Below are 19,905 nucleotides of genomic sequence, written 5' to 3'. Positions count from 1 at the left end.
TTGGTGCACGGCTCTCTTTTCCCTGGATGGGTTCTCATCAGAAGTCCACACTCTCGGGCAGGCATGGGCTGGTGTGCGCTTAGGCCTGCCGGTAGGAGGTTAGGATGGAGTGAGGGGATGGGGACATGTGAGGGGAGCAGGGGGCATTGGGGCACCCACAGGTCTGTGTCAGCACAACTGTGTGTGGGTGGGGGGCTTCCCTTCCTAGTCTCGGCACCTAGGATTAAGGAAAGGCTGGGCAGCCAGGTCTGAGCTGAGTCCACATCCGTTTCCGCTCTTTAGCCCACTCTACTTGTGTTCTTCATTTCCAGCTAGACCTGTCCAAGTTGAAAGACCGAAAATAAAAAGAAACTCACTCTCAGGCAAGGGTGCTAGAAAGGGAGAGTCGGTTAAAGACCAACCAAAAGCATTACCTTGCAGAATGAAAACATAAGGCAGAGCGCGGTCCAGCTGTAGCTTGCATAGTTGACAATGCAATTCAGATTCTTGTCTGCACCTTTGATCTCAGGGTTGCTGGGATCACTTGGTGTGCGTTCAGAGGCCTGACTTTGGCCTGGAAGTTTAAGAGTTGCTGAACAAAAACTTATTTCTCTAATTGTCAAGCATGTCTCAACCGTCAAAGTGCTGAGGGGGGCGGGGAGGGCAAGGCCGAGATGAAACATCTGCGGGTTGCCAAAGAACGTTTGCTTCACTTGCTGTTGAAGACCCTTCTGTTTTGTGCGTTCAAGAACTGTGTATTCGTTTTAAAAGGGAAAAATCAACTTGTTGGCTTTTGTGTTTTAATTTTGCTCCATAAAAGACTGTCAAGATGAAGAAAACATTCATTTGCAGACTGGTAGTAGGCTGGGCTGCCTTCTGATGTGCAGCCTCGCCTGGGGGTTCGCTTTTCTCCCCCCAGAGCGTTGGTGCTTGGCGGGCGAAGGCCCCCCCCCCGCCTTGTTTCCCATCCCCACCTTGGCCTGACTTAACCAGTGTGCACATCCCGAGTTGTTGCCGGTGGTGTTGTTGGGACCCGATGAGATAGCCGTGGCATTTGCGTCCCCTCCTGTTCTACACGTGTCATTGCCTATGGTTTTCTCTCTGCTCTCCCCATACAGATCCGGAGTCAGGTGTTGGCACGCTGCCCGAACATGACAGCCGAGATGCAGGGCCGATTGTCCCCAAGATATCGGGTCTAGAGAGAAGCCAGGAGAAGAGCCAGGACTGTTGCAAAGAGCCGATCTTTGAGCCTGTTGTGCTTAAAGACCCCTGTCCCCAGGTCCCACAGCCGCTCCCCCCACCCCCCACAGAGCCCCAGCCCCGCGCACCTTCTCCAGGGCCCAACCTGGTGCAGCGCCCTGAGGCCCCAGCTCAGCCCCCACCTCCAAGTACACAGCCACCACAGGCCCCCCCAGAGGCCCAGCTACAGCCCACTCCACAGCCTCAGGCGCAGAGGCCGGCCCGGCCCCAGTCCCCTGGCCAGCTGCTCCACCAGGGCCTGCCACCGGTGCAGGCCCACCCCGCGTCTCAGAGCCTCTCCCAGCCGCTGTCTGCCTACAACAGCAGTAGCTTAAGCCTCAACAGTCTAAGGTGAGCCGCCTGCACTGGTTCCACCTGGCTTCTGCCATCCTTCTGGGACAGGCCGGCAGTGGTCCTGTGGGATGATGCCCGAGGAGACTGGAGTGTCCTGCTTGGGAACACTGCTCTTTTCTCTCTGAGGCAGAGATAGAAGACAGAAGGGAGCAGCCAGGTGGGGCGTGGGTCTCGTGAAAGAGGACGTTATAAAGAATAAAATATCTGTAGGGACTCCTGAGGGAGAGGGCAGGAAGGAGAAGAAGGCTTAAGAAGCTGAGAGTGAGGGCACCGTGCCAGGGAGCCCACTAGGGGGCCAGGGACCTGAAACCCAAGTTGAAGTCACTGAATGTCAGGAGGTTCTTAGAAAGGGGGGCTGTTTGCCTCCCCGGGAGGAAGAAGGTTTGACCAAAAGTTTTGCAAAAAGTTGCATCTCCCCTCTGCTCCCAAGGTGGGAAGTGTGGAACACCGTTATACTTGACCTTCTCCCTTTGGGTAGGAGGGGTGGAGAAGAAACAGCTGTGCCTGGAGAAAGGGGGCGTCCAGCGTGAGGATTCAGTCTATCTCGTCTTTGCCAAATTTGCAAGGGAGAACTGCAGCGAAAAGGGAGACAGACCCTGGGTGCAGGGGCTGTGGCACCAACCCTGGCTGTCCCAGGGTTGTAATTATGAGCCCTCACATCTCCACTGGGTCCGAGTCTTTGTTATTGCCTTCCTTTTGACGACCTGGTGAAGTTTGTGGTTCAGAAACTGACTCTTTCCTGTCTTTGAGGGGCAGGAAGCCTCTTAGGGAGGCAGACTCCTTCCCCCAGGGGCTGTCCTCTGACCCCTAGGCCCTTTCTGTAGCCTCAGGCCATAAAGGTGACAGACACAGTGCTTCACCTGACTTTTCTTACTTGTGTTCCTTCCTTTGTGAGGTGACGGACAGTCAGGGTGACTCAGACTACCCATTTTCTACCTTTTTCCTTTGTGTTAATTTGGTTACTTGCTGTATAGGAAAGGTGGCCAGTGGAGGTAGGAGGGCTGGGGGCTTCCACGGGCAGAGATGAGAATGTGGCCACAGAGTGAGAGAGAACTTCAGTTTTCAGCAGATCCAGCTGCCTTGGCGCTACAGCGTCCGATAGATCTCTCTGGAGCAGCACTTTGTGTCTGGGGAGGTTTCTATCTGGGGAACGCCATCGGGCTGTAGTGGCCATGAGAACGTTTAGAAGACGTCCATTTCTGGATACTGCGCCTCCTGAGTGCAAGGGCCAATCTACAGATAGGTTGGGCCAGAGAGAAAGCCTTGAATGACTTTGGGGGATGGAGATAGGATTTTTTTTTTTTCTTTCCCAAAGAAAATAAATGGCTTACATTTCTTTCTTTTATCCTGACAGCAGTAGCAGAAGCAGCACTCCGGCAAAGACTCAGCCCGCGCCCCCTCACATCTCCCACCACCCCTCCGCCTCCCCGTTCCCGCTCTCACTGCCCAACCACAGCCCTCTGCACAGCTTCACACCCACCCTCCAGCCCCCTGCTCACTCACATCACCCCAATATGTTTGCCCCTCCCACGGCTCTGCCTCCACCACCACCGCTGACATCAGGGAGTTTGCAGGTGCCGGGACATCCGGCCGGGAGCACTTACTCAGGTAGGCCTGCCCCCTGCTCCCACCTGCTGGCAGCTGGACCTTCCTTGCTGTCTGTACTGCCGATTCATAAACCCTGATGGCTGGGTTTCATTTATTTACCATTTTCTGCTTTATTATATGTAATCTTGTCATCTTCCTCAAATCCTCTGCGGCCAAAGCTTCAGCAGAAACGCATATAAACACCCATGCTAACCTAGTACAGCTGTGGTGAGTCAGACACTGCCCAGATAGAATGGGTTTGTTTGCAGTCATGAGACTTCTCCAGTTAAGTTCACCCACTGGGTGGGGACGCACCGACAGTGCGTGCCCTATTGTCTAGGCCCCCCGTTCGAGTGAGAAAAGCTTTCTCGGGTCCACATCCCTTTAACTCCAGGATCTTAGATGAAGGCCTGGTCAAGGGATGAATTTTCTATTAGTTGAGTAGGGCCTTCTTCTTGGTAAAAGAACACTCACTTATTGGGACAGCCTATCTCAGAATTTCAGAGACAGACCTGATGTTCTCCTCACCCGTATGAATCACACCAGGTGTCCTGATGCTGGTCCAGTGGAGCCATATTCCACCACTGACCTAGAGAGCTGTTAACAGTGAGGGCTCTGAAAGGGGGCATGAAGGCCTGGTGGCAGCTAACAGTTCACTGTTCTTGGTGTGTAACTACGTTCGTGCCATAACCCTCACAACACACTCACAGGAGATTGTCGTCTCCGTCTTATAGACGAGGAAATGGCGACACAGATGTGTGGTTTGTCAAGCCCACGGTTACTCAGCTGCAGGAACAGAGGGAAAAGTTGAACTCTAGCAGTTTGGCCTGGACTTCTGTCACCTCCCGAGGCTGCAGAGAGAACAGGACAAACAGATTGTGACTGGCCCTCATCGGTTCTTCCCTCGTAGCTAAGGGAGCCCCCAGCGGCTGCAGCACTGGCCCTGTACCCTCCACGTTAAGGCACTCGGATGCCCTGTTGTAGAAAAAATGAGTATCTGATGAGAGAAGGGGTGTCATCATCTCCCATCTCTTCTTTTCCAGAGCAAGACATCTTGCGACAAGAGCTGAACACACGGTTTCTGGCCTCTCAGAGCGCCGACCGTGGGGCCTCGCTGGGCCCTCCGCCCTACCTGCGGACGGAGTTCCACCAGCACCAGCACCAGCACCAGCACACGCACCAGCACACGCACCAGCACACCTTCACGCCGTTCCCCCACGCCATCCCGCCCGCCGCCATCATGCCGACGCCAGCACCTCCCATGGTGCGTACCCCGGGCAGAAATGTGAGGATAAGTCGAGGGAGCGCAACTCCTTCCGTAGGCAGCACGGGGGGTGGCAGGGGCCGTCGTGGGCCACAGGAGATGGGCTGGGGCGTGAGCGCCGCGGAGGGGGCTCTGTGGCCTTGGCCAGCTTTGCCGGAGAGGGAGGACGTGCCCTCCTTCAGGCAGCCCCGACGCTGGGCCGGAAGGAGGAGCTTTCTCCTGGACAGTTACATCCCGCACAGTGGGGGATTTTATTCCAGACGCCCTCAAGGTTGTCTCATCCAGCGTCAGCGCTTAGCTTCCCGAGGGGTGGTCTTGTCTTGAGCATGTTGGGGGAGTGCCAGCACACGTGAAAACGTGCCTGTGCTTTGCGCTGAGTACTAGCAAGGAAATGCTTTGAATATTGGGGGTCGGGGAGAGGCCCATTAGAAAACTTGGACCACGCTGGGTAACACCTACTGGTTCCGAAGGTTTCCTTAAATGTGGTGTGGCCCTCTGTCGGCAAGTGGTCGGGGATCAGTGCGCCCCGAAGGGGCAGAGCTCTGCCTGTGGGGAGAAGCACCACTAGCGATGGCACGGTCCCTGTCTTCACTGGGGGCTGACACGCACCTGAGGAGTGGCTGGGATTTTTTTTTTTCCTGTAATTAGAAACTACAATGAATAATGCTATATATTCTGAAATAGATCTCTGTCTCTAACAGTATTGGTGTTTTGCTTATTTATTTTTTAGTGTTTAATACTTGATTTTTGAGACAATGTAGGTGTTATGAGAACAGATTTGAAATCTCCCTTTTTAAGAGGCATTACCTTTATCAAACTGCTTTTTCGCTCTCCCCACCCTCTAATTTGGTTCAACTTAATTTTTTCAAATATACTTTAACAGTTTGCTTTATAAATTTTATTTTTAAAAATCTTAGAGATGAGACCTCAGGACCCAAAAAAAATTCTCCCACAGCAAATTCTGTATGACTTCTGGATAATTATCATTTTAAGGGCCTAATACTTTGGGAAAGAGTTTATACTCTCACATAAACTACATGTTTCACAGCTCTCCATTTTACAAGTGGGTTCAGTCTAACTGAGGGTAGGCACAACACCAGGATGATGAAGTTATTTAGAGGAAACAGTAGCGTACTCTTTCCTGTTAAAAAGAAAGATGGTAAGATCTTGTCCAAATTGCTTTGTATCTGGATGTGATAACATTTCAGAAGACAGCTGAACGTAAAGTTCATCAGCCAAAGCGAACACGAAAATGGAGAGAATTCTCTGGATAAATCAGACCAAATGCTTATTTCCCTCTGGTTTGTCTGGATAATTGCCTCTTTTCTCCAATTTAGATATGTATGTCAGTCTGTAAGTACAGAGCAGGAAGAAAGACATAATAGTGTGGTCAGGACTTGAATGTGTGCTGTGTGGGTTTTTACTTCTTTTTCTGCGGCTGTTGGTTTTTTGTCAGAGCAACTCAGAAGCTTAGAATGGCTTCGTGTACAGTGAGGTTGTTGAATCTGATGACGGCTGAATGACCAAGAAGCTTGTTTAGGGCAGCCTCCACTGAAAGCAGCAAACTGAAATATAGACTCTTTAAGTAACTAGCTTTTGCTTTGATCCCTTTACAGTTTGACAAATACCCTACAAAAGTTGACCCATTCTACCGGCACAGTGTGAGTTGTATTGCCATGCTACCATTGACTGTCACTGCTGTTTCGTGTGTGTGCTCTTGCCACGGATCAGTTCATGACTAGCAGCCTGCCTTCCTCATCGTTGCCAGAGTTCCCATTCTCCTCGTCACTTTGGATGCTTGCTTTTGTGGCGTTTCGTTTCTGGGTAAAGATGCAGTATCATCTTCTGAATCAAAAGATCCTAAGCCCTCCCAAGACTTTTAATCAAAGCCGGACTGTGTTGGAAGTCAGGCATCTGTCCCGCAAAGCAGGGTGTCTGCGGCTGATCGTGGAGTTTCAGGAGAGCCTGCAATCACAGGATGGGCGGTCATCCATCAAAATGCCGTTACGGCAGAATGCCTGGAATTCAACTTCAATTATTACCTCCAGATAGAAAGTCCCTGGTCTTTTCGGCTCATAATTCTTCAAAAAGCAAATTTTAACCTCCTCTTAGACTAAATGTACATTCTACTACATGTAGAACCCTCTTCCACATGGCTCGTACCTGGGACCATTCTCCAGAGCTTGTTACAATTGAAAACTATTATTTAAATTTAAAAAGTCTGAAAAATTAAATGAATGATATTTTTCTCATTAAACTCATTCTTCTTCACTCAAAAATGTCTTGTTTTATGCAATTTTGAAAAATACTGTATTATTTTATGCAGTTTTAGGACTCCATTTTGGAACTTAAATTGCTGCCATCCAGAGTTTCCTTATAAAACAAGAGCTGCTTTTATACAAAGTCATTGAACATCTGACCGTGATATTTTGATTGTGGGGTGTATACTGCATCATCTTTACCGAAATTTTGCAAGTTTCTTTGCTCAGTGGTTTATTTGTAATTTTTTTCAATGAAGCCGGGGACAAGGAAGATTAATAATTGCTTGTAGTCATATTGACTCACTGCACCCAACTGCTCCTGTTTTGATTTTTAGGTAGTGCTGTCATTTGAGTAGAAGTACTACGAAATAGATAGACAAGACCTCTGAACGTATTCATCCTTTGAACCAGATGATTAGAAGCTCTCTCAGTCCTAAACGTTGCTGAGAAGTCGAGACTAGTGAATACTAGAAATCAATTAATAATTATTTACTCTAGGACATTCAGAAATAACATTAGGAAGGCTTCTTCAGAGAGGAAGTAGAAAAGTATATCAGAGTGACCTGCCCCCTCCCTGCCCCCATTTTCCCAGCCCCCTTCTGTTCAGGACTAGATACAAAAGCATTTTGTAAATGGACATGCAAAATCCAGCAGATGTATGGGTTTCCTCTTTGGGTCTGTCCCGTGAATGGTGCCATCCTTGATAACCATCGGATTTCTGTCCTTTGTCTCTTGCTGGCAAATTAAGGACCAGCTAATAAAATAATTCTGAGAGAAAGTTTAACATGCCCAACAAGTGGCTCAGGTAGACTTCCTGGGACCAGGTGCCGTGTCTGTTTCACAGAGAGACCTAGGTTTAAGATGGAGAATAAGCATGAAGACCTGGAATTTTAAATCATAGGTGCTTCAGGTTTTTAGTGAAGGGGGAAATAGCTAACCGTACTCTGAGAGGGTCAGTAACAGAATAAAGCAAAGGAAAAGTGGTGAGATCATCCACTATGTTTTCTTAAAACACTAAAGGGAGAATACCTACCTGGAGGCAGAGTAATAGAAATTGGACTGTGTTTTAGTGTGGTGTGTATTTAATTACTCTGCTTTATTCAGGGTACTGTGGGAGAGTTATTTCATATTATTAGTTATAGCAGATAATATATGAAGTACTTAGACTCCCTGCATTGGGGATTAGGACGTTATAAGGGGAATTAAGATGCAATGCACTCAAGTATCTAAAACACAATTTTAGACTTAAAAGTACTTTTAAATGAGGGCCCTTGGCTTGCAATCACTGTTTAAGTGGATTTGGTTCAATATCAATTAGTCTGAAAAACTTTGCCGCATCATTGAAGGGAGCAAAAAGAAATAAAGACCACCAGAAAGAAGTACGTGCTCTGCAAATAGACAAGATTGCAAAATGTGTACTTCAGACATTACCTAGAAAGAGCTGAGGTGCAGAAATGCTCTCCTTGTGATTGCATCTTTAACCAATCATGCAGCGTAAGGGTGGGGGGTTAGTTACATACCTGGATGGTGGTTTGAGCAAAGTAAATGGCCAGAGCCATGGAATTCCAGAAACACTAAGTTTTTAGAAGGAGGGAAAAAGCTGCATTTTCATCGTCTTCAGCACTGCTGTGTATTTCTTTTCTTTGCTGTGTCTTCTCTAAGCTTTGATTCAAGAAACTTCATTTTCTCAATTCAGAATCATTCTTCCTCTGCCATTGAGTGGTCAGACCTGCCAAGGGCCTGGCTGGAGCAGTCTCCCAGAACTCGTACCTTATATACGAATGCCATTAAGAGCTGGCCACTAGAATCTACTCACAGGTCAGCACAGAAGTGCTTTGAGACCCCAGACTCTGGGAAACAACAAGTGTAACTTGCAGCTAGGTGGCATTATCTCAGACTTGGGTTAGTCCTGTGCCACTGTAATACAGCTTAAAGAAAAATGCGTAGCTCCACGTAAAGTATATATTCAGTCATTTCACCCTTCTGCGAATACTTGTCACCATTTAAGATGAGAGAATTAAATTATCCTCTGGGACTGCCACTTCTAGAATAGCCTAATGAAGCAAGGATTGTGAATATCTTCTCATTTCCTCCACAAACTATTAAAAATCTAAAAGCACTAATTGAGTTTTAATGGTATAAAATCCTGGAACTCATAAACACTTGTTTCTTTTTCTTTTTTTCCTCTTCCTTTTCTCTCTTTTTTTCCAATTAACTTGTAATTTTCTGGGCATCTTCCTTGGCTCAGCACCCCTCCTGTTTTTGAGATGCATTAAAATCTCTAACCATTCAGGACTTCTATCCACTTTAACAATTAATAATTAGAAAGGCTCCCGTTCTGCTGATGTCCTCATCGGGGACGTCATTTGTTGGCTGATTGATTCTGAACTACTTTTAACTTTTTAAGTTAAACATTCATGGCACATCTGTGTGATCATTTCATCCTGGCTTCTTTGACTAATAGCATCAAACTGAGATTACTTGGCTTGTTAATGTTGATGTCTTTCGATGGGAAGGGAACTGTAAAGTATCATTTGCCTCCTACTAAAATCTGTTTTCCCTTTCCATCTTTGGCCACAGCTCTTCCATTCCTACCCTCCTGCAGTCTCGGGCATCCCCCCCATGATTCCACCCACTGGCCCCTTTGGTTCACTACAAGGAGCATTCCAGCCGAAGGTAAGACACCTTACAGTGCTAACGCACAGCGTGTTTGTAAGTGAACTCCCGGGCTAGGAGGGCAGGTGCGTCCTACATCCTCCCGTCTGCCCAGTGAGGACTCTTCAGATCCCACGTGACTGTTAGGATTAGAGGGAGAATATTTGATTCTAGTCCATGCCGTTTAAAACCTCAACCAACATCTAATTTTCAATGTGGAATATCCATGTAATCTCAGTTGAGCAAGGATTTTCTGTACTCGTAAAAATTTGCAGAATATAAGCGTTCTTCCCCCCACGGATTCTGTGGACCGAAGCTTCCGGTCAGGAATTTAAATGAAATGTCAGACATATGTGCGCCATCAGTCCCTGAAGGATACGTTATTCACAAAGATGCAAAGCTGAGTCTTTATTGAGTCTAATAGGAGGAGGAAAAGAAAACCCCCAGACTAAAATGGTACCCTCGTAATGGTATTTTTTTTTTTTAATGGTATCAGGTGACGATCCTTTCTCTCCTCTCTTGTTTCCCTCATCAACCCCACCCCTCTGCAGAGGGGGTCAGCCTGTGTGGAGGGCAGCCACCTACCTGTCTCATAGCCTCTCACCCCCACTCTCTCTCAGCCCTCCTACCTCTCATCCATGGTCATACTTGCCAAAGTCAGGACTGTCATGAGTTACAAAGTAACCTTTACCCTTTACGAGAACTAAATGGTTTTCTACCTGGTCGGTGATGTGCAATCAGCTTGGGGAGGCTTGTCTCTGCAGGTCAGCGTTGAGGAGTAATTCTCAGAATACTCACCTCTGTATGACTTGAAATCGAGTATAGTTGCTGTTTTGCTTTCATACAGAAAAAGCGAAATGTACCTCTCATGTTAGTGACAGTATAAGATAAACCCCTTATTTGAGGGAGCAGGGGTGATTCAGTGGTAGAATTCTCGCCTTCCATGTGGGAGACTCGGGTTCAATTCCTGGCCACCACCTCATGTACAGCCACCACCTGTCTGTCAGTACAGACATGTGTTGCTCAGATGCTGAACCGGTTTCAGGGGAGCTTCCAGACTAAGACAGCAAGGAAGAAAGGCCTGGCGATCTAGGTCCTAAAAATCAGCCAGTGAAAACCCCATAAATTACGGCAGTTCCATCTCCTTGTGGATCGAGTCTCCATGAGTCAAGGGGGCAGACAGCTAACAACAGCAGCAAAATCCTTATTTTATTCTCAGATTTTTTAAGCAGGAAATCACGTTGCATGTGATTCTGGTTTTCTTTTTTTCTTATTTTATTTTCCCATGTCATTTTTAAGGCAAAACACTTAGATTTGGGCCAAAATCTCCCAGGATGAACACATACTGCATTTCCAAAGGCACGCTAGCGGCCTTACAACTAGAAACAGGAAAAGAAATCAAAAGACACTGGGAGTGGGATGGCTACGCCTTGGAAATGACCTTTACCTGCGTGGAATTGCCTTCATTAGGCCTGACCTTATACGCAAGGTTATATGTACATGGGGCTTTACATTGGCCACGGTACCACCCCCTGTCTTGGGATGAAATGATGACTTTTAAACTCCTTCCCCCCAATCTGCTCTTCATTACTCCCTCAGACTCTGGCCTGTCCCCTCTAGGTTGCAACAAATCTCTAGTGCCTCCCCAAACGGGCTGGTAGGTCATTTAATAAATTAGACTATTTCCCTCACTCACAATTATCCAATCACACAGAAAACTACATCTGGGCAGAAAGTGTCTCTCCTGGTGTTGGAATAGGCCTTTCTAGGCCGTCTTCCTGATTGAATATGTAGATTGCAGTTCATTAGTGGAGTTCTTCATATGTATGCAAATCAGGCTGTTAACAACTCCAGCCTAATTGTTGGTTGTGCCGCAGTGATTGCTTTTCTTCGCTGAGTTCTCCTCTCCCCCACCCCCTTTGCAGGCAAGCTCAGCGCCTAAACTTGGGCTCTATGTCCATGGGCGTTAACTTCCTGGCGTAGAGGTTGTCATTTATTAAATAAAATCGCTGGCGTTATTTTCTGAATCCTTTTCCCACTAGAAAGGACTGACTGTGTTCATGCCTGGAGTGGGCTTTTTTCTTTCTTTTCCTTCCCCCCTCCGCCCCAAAGGACGAAAGCCTATAGATCAGGTTAATATTATTAGTGATATGTAAGGACGGTGGTGGGAACAGGAATAGCTTACTCCGTATGAAGCAGAATTGCCTGAAATCATTGAATAGTCGGTCTGCGTGGTCCCGAAATTAGGTTCTCTTGTCCCATTTCCACCCCTGCTAATGAGTAATTACTTCGGTAATTCCTTGTTGTTGCCTGCCAGTTAAAACGGAGAGTGTTAGCTTAATGTCTGTGGAGTACGGCTCGCCATTCTGATGAGAAGCACCTGACACTGAAGATGATGATCGTGTTCACTTAAGCACTTCTTGGAATGTTTGGTGATAGAGCAAAAAAAAAAAAAAGACATTCCAGGCAACCCTGTGAGTTAACTCCGAAGAAGGAGCGTTTCAGGGTCAGTGCTTATCTATGTTGCTGGTCTTTTCGGTCCTTCTCTTTTTGGTTCCGTGGAATTGAATAGGGTCAGCCTCTCTGTCTTTAGACGATATTGCTAGTGACGACACTCAGCTCATTGTGGCCTGAGAAGCTAGACAGTGGGCTGTCCTAAAGAGCGTGTGGTTACTGAGGAAAATGAATCTGTGAACTCTTGTATTTCAGAATGAAACAAAAAATCCAAGTTTGACTTCTGTAATTTAGAATAAAAGAAATCTCTTGCTTGTGTGTCATATGTTACGTGCGTCCTAAGCTGTGGTCTTGTTTGCTTGTAGACATCCAACCCTATTGACGTTGCTGCTCGACCCGGGACTGTCCCGCACACGCTGCTGCAGAAGGACCCGAGGGTAGGTGCACAGTCAGACTGGGTCTCAGGTAACGCCGGGTGGGGTTGTCAACACAGGGAGACAGCACCCCGCTCCGTCAGCCATTTGAGGGAGCTGCCGTGGTCGCTGTTCCTTCTAGGAGACCAAGTCTCTCTTGTCTACGTTGGCCACACAACACCAGGCGTGACTTTGCAGTAGCGAAGGCAGACTGGTTTAGGGCCTGAGCCCAGAAGTTGGACACTGTGAATTTGTGTAGTATCTACTTCTCCGTCTACATCTCCTTAAGTTTCTTTTACACAAAAGAACCAGCTGTAAAATGTTTGGAACAGAAAAGCACGAATGGCTTTTCTTTCTGGAAGTCAGGATACCTTCCCTGGTTTCCTGGGGTCTAAGAAGTCACTCTACAACACAGCCATCCTGGCCCCGTTTTTTTTTTTTTTTTTTTTTTTGTATTTTTAAAACAGTGAAAAACACATGCCAACTCAACAATTTCTGCATGTATAGTTCAGTGACCCTGATGACACTCTTCCAGCCATGAAAGCATTCTTGCTGGCCTTTTCCAGATCATTCTTCCGTCACTGACATAAACTCGCTGCCCCCTAAAGCAAATCCTCCGCGTTTCCCTTCCTCACCACCCCGGGCAACCACTAGTAGTCTCTGGTTTCTGTATATTTGCTTATTTCTTGTAAGTGAGATCATACAGTATCTGTCCTCTGTTTTAATATGGGCAGGGATCCACTTGAGCTCTAGAACTAGGCGAAAGATCCAGTATGTCTTGGTTATATCATTTATCCACAATCTGTATAGTTCTGCCTACTTTCAAGAATTTGAAGCTGTATGATAGAAGATATGATCTTGTCTCATTGATTTGTTATTTACATTCATCTTTATAGTAAATGTGAAAAAAAAAATGATTACCTTTTATAATATTGTCTTTTTCTCTGGGTAAGGGCAGTCAGACATTGATGCCCAGAGTTAGGTAGAAGTTTTAAATGACTCAACTATGTAAGTATTTTCACAATGTCTAGTGAACTTCTTTAAAATGTCTAATCCCTATTAGTAATGTATAGTCATCAAATGAAGGGAATCGGTAAAGAGAGCCTAGTTCTACTGTATGTTGTATCTGAAAGGACACCTCTCCCCAGATACCCATTAATGTCCATCCTTAAAATCCTCTGCTCTAAAGCGGCTCCCCCTCAGACCCATTTGGTGAGGTGTGGAAGGGCTCCCGAAGCTGGTGCAGCTCCTCTGATGTGTAAAGAGAGAGAATCTGTAGCCGGAGGGCAGACTGCTGTTGATTGAACTTGTTCAGGGGCTTGTCAGTGTGGAGGTACCCAGGCTTGTGACGTGGGGGAGGGGCCGCTTGGCACTTTTGATAGTGTGAAAATGGGTTAATTATTCTCTAAAAGGGCTTCATTTAAAAGTAAAATTCTAACATTTTAATTTCCCCTCCTAATGAAGCACTACAAATTTGTTAATTAGAGCAATTGTTTGAGTGACAGGCGTGTAACCGAGTTGTCATTTTCTTTTCACAGTTGACAGATCCTTTCAGACCTATGTTAAGGGTAAGAACGCTTCTTCTAGAACTGTTTTGCAACCTCTGTTTGACTCCCTGTGGGTTAAAAATACAAACCCACTGCACAGAAATAAGCCATAGAAGTGGTGGCCTGAGTGGAGCGGTTGAGCTTTCCTGGTGGTGGGACTGAGGAACACCCCAGTTGCATTGCTTCCAGTGTTGGAGGAAGCCAGGCCATGTGGGGTAGGGGTGAGGTGTGTGGGGAGAATGGTGAAAAACAAATTTCAAATGAGTCAAACTGTCTTGTCAGCAGTTCTGGTAACGGGTTTGACTTATTGGAACTAAGGGGAAAGATTGAAGCTCTCGGGTGAATTTAGGATTTCACTTAGTTATACAGTCCTTGTGCCTGGAAAATATATGCCTGGGTCTGTTCATTTTGGCTTGTGGCTCCCTCATTCTGCATTAAGCAGCGTGGGCTTGCCACAGCCATTTGACCTATTTCCCTGGTGCACAGAAGGGATACCATAAGCATGCTTTCAGCAAGATGTTTGAATATCTGGAGTGTCCAGTAGATGACGGCAGGATGAATGAACGAATGCTGAGTGAGCTGGGTGTGTGGAGGTGAGGGAATGGTAGACGGATGACTGGATGGAAGATGAATGTATAGATTTCTTGCTATACTTAACCCATATCTGGTGCATATAGTCAGTGAGTTTGATTTCTGCAAAGGGAAAGGGGGACTGTGTGGTCACTTAGGTGACACAAGCAATTATTTGTGATTTCAAAAGACTCATAATTTCATTACAAGAGAACTGACCCCAGCCTTGGATTAAAGTATCTATTTCAGAAACATCCCTTTAACATAGAAACCAGAAGCTTCTGTCCTTTGCCGAGGTAGGGGTGGGACGGTATTTCTTCTCATCCACCCAGTAGTTACTGAGTGCACACTGAGCTATGGGTCAGTTACTTAGCAGGAATACAAATGAAGTGGAGAGATATGGTCCCTGGCCTCCCATACAGAATACACACAGTTACCCACTGCGTGCAAAGCAAGACATGAAATCATTTGAGGGAGACGGATTGATACGCTTCCCAGAACGGGGAAACTTATGTCTGCAGAGGCCTGAAGAGTGGGAAGGAATGTGTTCTTTTCCTTTTTTACTTAAAAACAGTGCACACCAGCATGAATGGGTAGTTGACTGTTAGTGAAACAGTTGTGGGAATTGGGCTTTCATAAAAATGTGGTGAATTTCTTTGTGCCACTTTGGGAGTTAAAAAAAAAAATGCACACAGTGTAGGGGGAGGTTGGAATAGGTCCTGTAGGCTCTTGTTTTGATTTGATTCACAGGCATTCCCTAATTAGCTCTTTGGAACAGCTGATTTGCATTCTAGCATGGTACCGCCTTTGTTCAGTAAGGCTTTCTACCCTACTGGGTCTGCCAGCTGGCCCCAGAAAAGAGAGCGAGGAGGGACACAAAGTGGAGTTCAGGCTTTTACCATCTTGGCCTTGGTAACTGGGGAGGCCCTTGTCAAGGATGGCTTTCTGAGCGGATGCTGGCATCCCAGGCTCACAGAACGAGAGTTGGAGCTGCCTGTGGCTTCCTTTAGGCCTGGGCACCAGAGCACTGCCGGTGCAAGGTGCTGGGAGTGTACAAAGCACCCTTGTGGCTTCATGAAAAAGCCTCTGCGGCAAAATCTGCTGCAAGCTTTTGGGGGAACTGAAGGTGGTTTTCTTGGAAACGTCTCCTTTCTGACCATGTTGTGCTTTCTTATTCCAGAAACCAGGGAAGTGGTGTGCTATGCATGTGCACATTGCCTGGCAGATTTACCACCACCAACAGAAAGTCAAGGTCAGTGCAGCCATCCGGGGCAGGGAGGGGCAGGGGCAGGGGCCGGAGCATGAGGGTGTGTGGTCTGTTTACTGAGAAACTGCTTAAGGAGGCATTCGAGTGTGTGCCCTAGGCACCCACAGGCAGGAACGACCCAGTCCTTCTTGGAGAAGCTACTCAGAAATCTTACCGTTAGCTAGGGAGGCCGCTAGCAAAATGACAAAAGAAAACCACACCAGTTAATCTCTGGTGATTTTTCCTTCTTCTTTACGATTTTGTCGTCTTATTGATCCAAAGTGCTTAAATATGGATTAAATTCTAAAACAAAGGTTTCAGAAATCTAACTATAGTAACTAAGAATTAGAATAGGAAAGCATAAGAATATGGAGACTACTTAGTATCTGGAAAGAGCTATGTAAATGAGTTTTATTTTCATTTATAAGATTGGTACATTCTTTTCACTTACGGTTTTGTAACAATAATAGAGGAATTTACGCCCTCTAAAAAAAAAAAAAAGGTTTTTTTTTTTTTTTTTTTATGAAGATGGTGGTGCTACTGAACTGCCGTTAGCGATGTAGACTGTTAAAAACGACTCTTCGAGAAGTGGTCATTGATTTGCAGTGACCTTTCCACTAGTCAGGGAGCCCTGGTGGCACAGTGGTTAAGCGCTCAGCTGCTAACCGAAGGGTCAGCAGTGGGAGAAAGAGGTGGCAATCTGCTTTCGTAAAGATACAGGCTTGGAAACCCTATGGGGCAGTTCTCCTCTGTCCTAGAGGGTTGCTGTGAGTCAGAATCAACTCGACGGTAGTAGTTTTCCACTAGTCCTCTTGGTGACCAGTGTCAGGTTAGAATACAGACAGAACTGGTTGGTTACCCTAACAGTCTACAGATGCGTTTTTTTTCTTTCTTTTCAGTATGTACGTTTTCATATAGATAAGTACATTCCGTGCTTTATTAGGGCCTTTATTTATTTATTTATTTATTTATTTATTTATTTATTTATTTATTTATTTATTTATTTATTTATTTATTTATTTCTTCTTTTTGCGAAAGTCTACACAGCAGAACAGGTTCCCATTCAACAATTTCCGCACGTACCGTTCAGCGACGTTGTGTCAGCACACTCGTTGTTCCCATTCTGGTTGTTCCATTTCAGTTGACAGTCTCACTGCCCCCAGCCTTCTCATCCATGCTTTAGGATAACCGTTGTCAATTTGGTTTCATGTAGTTAGTTTTTTTAAAAAGCGCAGTACTCAAGGGTGACATTCTTTACTATTTGAGCTAACCTACTCTTTATCTAAAAGGTGACCTCAGGAGATAGTTTCTGTTCAGGGTTTAGAGAGTATCTCAGGGCAGTAGTTTTGGGGATTCCTCCAGTCTCAGTAGGTCCAGTAAGTCTGGATTCTTGCAGATTTAAAGTTCCATCCCATGTTTTTCTCCCTTTCTATCAGTATCCATCTATCGTGACCCTGGTCAGAACATTTGGTAGTGGTAGCTGGGCACCATCTAGTTCTGGTCTCAAGGTGGAAGAGACAGCCGTTCATGGAGACAGTCCTGTAGTCTAGTTCCTTCACCGGGCAAGTAGGGGTCAATAGTTCTATCTTAGATGGCCCCTCTCAGGCGTTTAAGACACTACTCACCAAACTAGGATGTAGAACATAAACTGTATGACCTGTATTATGCCAGTCCTGAATTATCCCATGACACTGACCCCTAGGGCCTTTATTGATACAATAGGGAAGAGATTAAGAACTTCTGCAGGTAACCTGATGTGCCATTGGTGATTGGGCTGGAAACAAAGTAGCTAGTCCAGATTTTATGGTCTGGGTATTTACAGCCTGTAACTAAGCTTCAGGGAATCCATTTTTTCGTGAACAACTTTTAGTTTAAATAGCATTTGGGAACTTGATCAAGATCAAGAGACTAGTAAAAGAAACCAATAAGCAAAGAGGGAGAAAACCAGTCAGCACGGAAGGGGAATGTTAAAAATGGCTACATGATTCTGCCCTGAGAAGGAATGCAACAGAGAGTCCCTGACGGAGAGGGAGAACAGTGGGATGCAGACCTCAAATTCTCATAAAAAGACCAGGCTTCATGGTCTGACTGAGACTGGAGGGAGCCTGGAGTCATGGTCCCTGGACCCTTTGTTAGCCCAAGACAGGAACCATTCCCGAAGCCAACTCTTCAGACAGGGATTGGACTGGATCATAAGATAGAAAATGATACTGGTAAAGAGTCTGCTTTTTGGTTCAAGTAGACACATGGGACTATGTGGGCAGCTCCTGTCTGGAGGGGAGATGAGAAGGCAGAGGGGGACAGGACCTGGCTGAACGGACACAGGGAATACAGGGTGGAGAAGGAAGAGTGTGCTGTCTCATTGGGGGAGAGCAGCTAGGAATACATAGCAAGGTGTGCATAAGTTTCCGTATGAGAGACTGACTTGATTTTGTAAACATAAAGCACAATAAATAAATAAATAAATAAATGTTTTTTAAAATGGCTAAGTGTTTAAAAAAGAAAAAAAAAAAAAACCTAGTTAAAGAGCAAACCTGAATAAACGAGGCCTTGAAGATATTTTGCTGTAGTCTGCAAGCACCTGCTCTTTCTCATAACCTCCCGTCGGTGAGCTTTGCTCACTTTTCCTTTATTGGTAGGCAAGGTTTAATTAGAAACCTTATGGTCTAGCTTAGTTAGAAAATGGGTGTGCCTTGAAGAGCTAACTAGATTTGGATGCTTAGTTCAATCCACTTTGTGTTCTGGCTGATGGCCTTAGCAGAGCTGTAGGGAAAACACGTCCTCCTAGTAACTCCTTTGCCCAAAAGCGATGAGGGATGTTGTATGCGCACACTTTAGCAACTCCTTTCCATAAACGTGCCCCCGGTGACTGAAACTTTCATTATCCCAATTCAATTAGAAAGACCCCTTGAACGTGAACTAACTCTGCTCATCCTCTGGTTTCAGCAGACTGTAATCCCCAGGCTCCATTTTGCTCTGTGGACCTAAGTTGTGGTTAATGGAACTGTGCTGTGTACCATGCAGTATTAGCGCTAAATAATTTGGCAACCAAATGAAAGGAGGTACTCAAAAGAGTTTTATAGATTTACAGTGAATTAGAAGCTTTGCATTGGGCTCGGCTGTTACTTCAGAGGGGTACTTTCCCTATTGTATTCCCTATAGATGTGAACAGAAATTACATTGTTCCTTTTCTCTTTAACATTCATTTACTCATTGTTTTAGTCGCCAAGGAAACCCCTGGTGGCGTAATGGTTAAGGGCTAAGGCTGCTAAACCAAAAGGTGAGCAGAGCAGTTAGAATCTACCAGGCGCTCCTTGGAAACCCTGTGTGGCAGTTCTACTCTGTCCTTTAGGGTCGCTATGAATCGGAATCGACTCAGCAAAAATAGGTTTTAGTTGCCAAACATTGAGAGGGCCACCACCTGCAGGTGACTGTGCCAGGCTCAGGGGGGACAGAGGTGGCAGTCATCTCTGTGTCATCAGGTGCTCAGAGTTTAATAGGTGGGGTCAGGGCATGCATCAGAACTGATGAAAGTGTTGAGTGCTTCCAAGGGGCACTGCTGCCAGCTCGAGGGACTCAGAAAAGACAAACCCGTTGCCACTGAGTGGATTCCGAGTCAGGACACCCCATGTGTGTCAGAGTAGAACTGTGCTGCACAGGGTTTCAGGGGCTGCTTTTTGGAAGTAGATCCCCAGGCCTTTCTTCCAAGACACCTCCGAGTAGACTTGAACCTCCAACTTTTCAGTTAGCAGCCAAGTGCTTAACTGTTTGCACCATCCGGGGACTCCTTTGAGTGCTTGCGTAGGTTCTATATTAAATGGGCGTGATGGATGAGCGTGACCTTGGCCTTCACCAATAAGGGAAAAGCAGACTTCCTCTGTCTCTTTGACTCTCCTGCCACGCTATCTCAGATGCCACCTTGCCAACTTCTCTATTCTGGAATGTGGCAAGACTTTACAGGAGGAAATGAGGGAGTTGGAGGTGGGGCACGAAAGGGGGTCGAGTGGACCGAGAACGTCAGATGAGACTGAGGATTGGAAGAGAGAGTCAGAAGGAGGCTAAGGGCATTGAAGGAGCGAAAGAAGGGAACTCAGAGCTTCCAGTCTCCAAGGTGCATCGAGTCCAAGGCTGGCAGTGGCTGTCTGGGCTGCTGAAACTGGTTCAAAGAGAAGATGGTTAAAAACCCAGAAGATAGGGCAGCTTTGAAACCATGCTGTTGAGGGGACCGTCAGCCTCAAGGATGACAGGGGAAGGGGTAGGAAGGAAGATTATGAGCCAGTTTCCACAGTCTTAGAGGAAAGTGAAGGAGCCTTGGTGGTGCAGTGGTTAAGCACCC

At 46.3% G+C, this 19,905-nt stretch overlaps 1 protein-coding gene across 4 annotated transcripts in view; it reads left to right on the top strand.

The window, feature by feature from the left end:
- AUTS2 (activator of transcription and developmental regulator AUTS2) overlaps window positions 1-19,905 on the top strand; it is a 1,314,883-nt gene that overhangs the window by 1,282,116 nt on the left and 12,862 nt on the right. For 2 of the 4 annotated variants that reach the window (XM_049903251.1, XM_049903253.1), the window contains 8 exons: window positions 1,098-1,569; window positions 2,927-3,180; window positions 4,203-4,423; window positions 6,040-6,084; window positions 9,265-9,360; window positions 12,159-12,230; window positions 13,745-13,774; window positions 15,504-15,575. In XM_049903251.1, coding sequence (XP_049759208.1) covers window positions 1,098-1,569; window positions 2,927-3,180; window positions 4,203-4,423; window positions 6,040-6,084; window positions 9,265-9,360; window positions 12,159-12,230; window positions 13,745-13,774; window positions 15,504-15,575 — 1,262 coding nt within the window. Of the gene's footprint in view, window positions 1-1,097; window positions 1,570-2,926; window positions 3,181-4,202; window positions 4,445-6,039; window positions 6,085-9,264; window positions 9,361-12,158; window positions 12,231-13,744; window positions 13,775-15,503; window positions 15,576-19,905 lie in introns of all 4 variants that reach the window. The other 2 variants (XM_049903250.1, XM_049903252.1) reach the window with 1 other exon arrangement.

The sequence above is a fragment of the Elephas maximus genome, chromosome 12 (assembly GCF_024166365.1).
Source record: "Elephas maximus indicus isolate mEleMax1 chromosome 12, mEleMax1 primary haplotype, whole genome shotgun sequence".
NCBI classification, from domain to species: Eukaryota; Metazoa; Chordata; class Mammalia; order Proboscidea; family Elephantidae; genus Elephas; species Elephas maximus.
The sequence above is the reverse complement of the archived record's forward strand: the minus strand, read 5'-3'. Positions and strand labels throughout refer to the sequence as shown.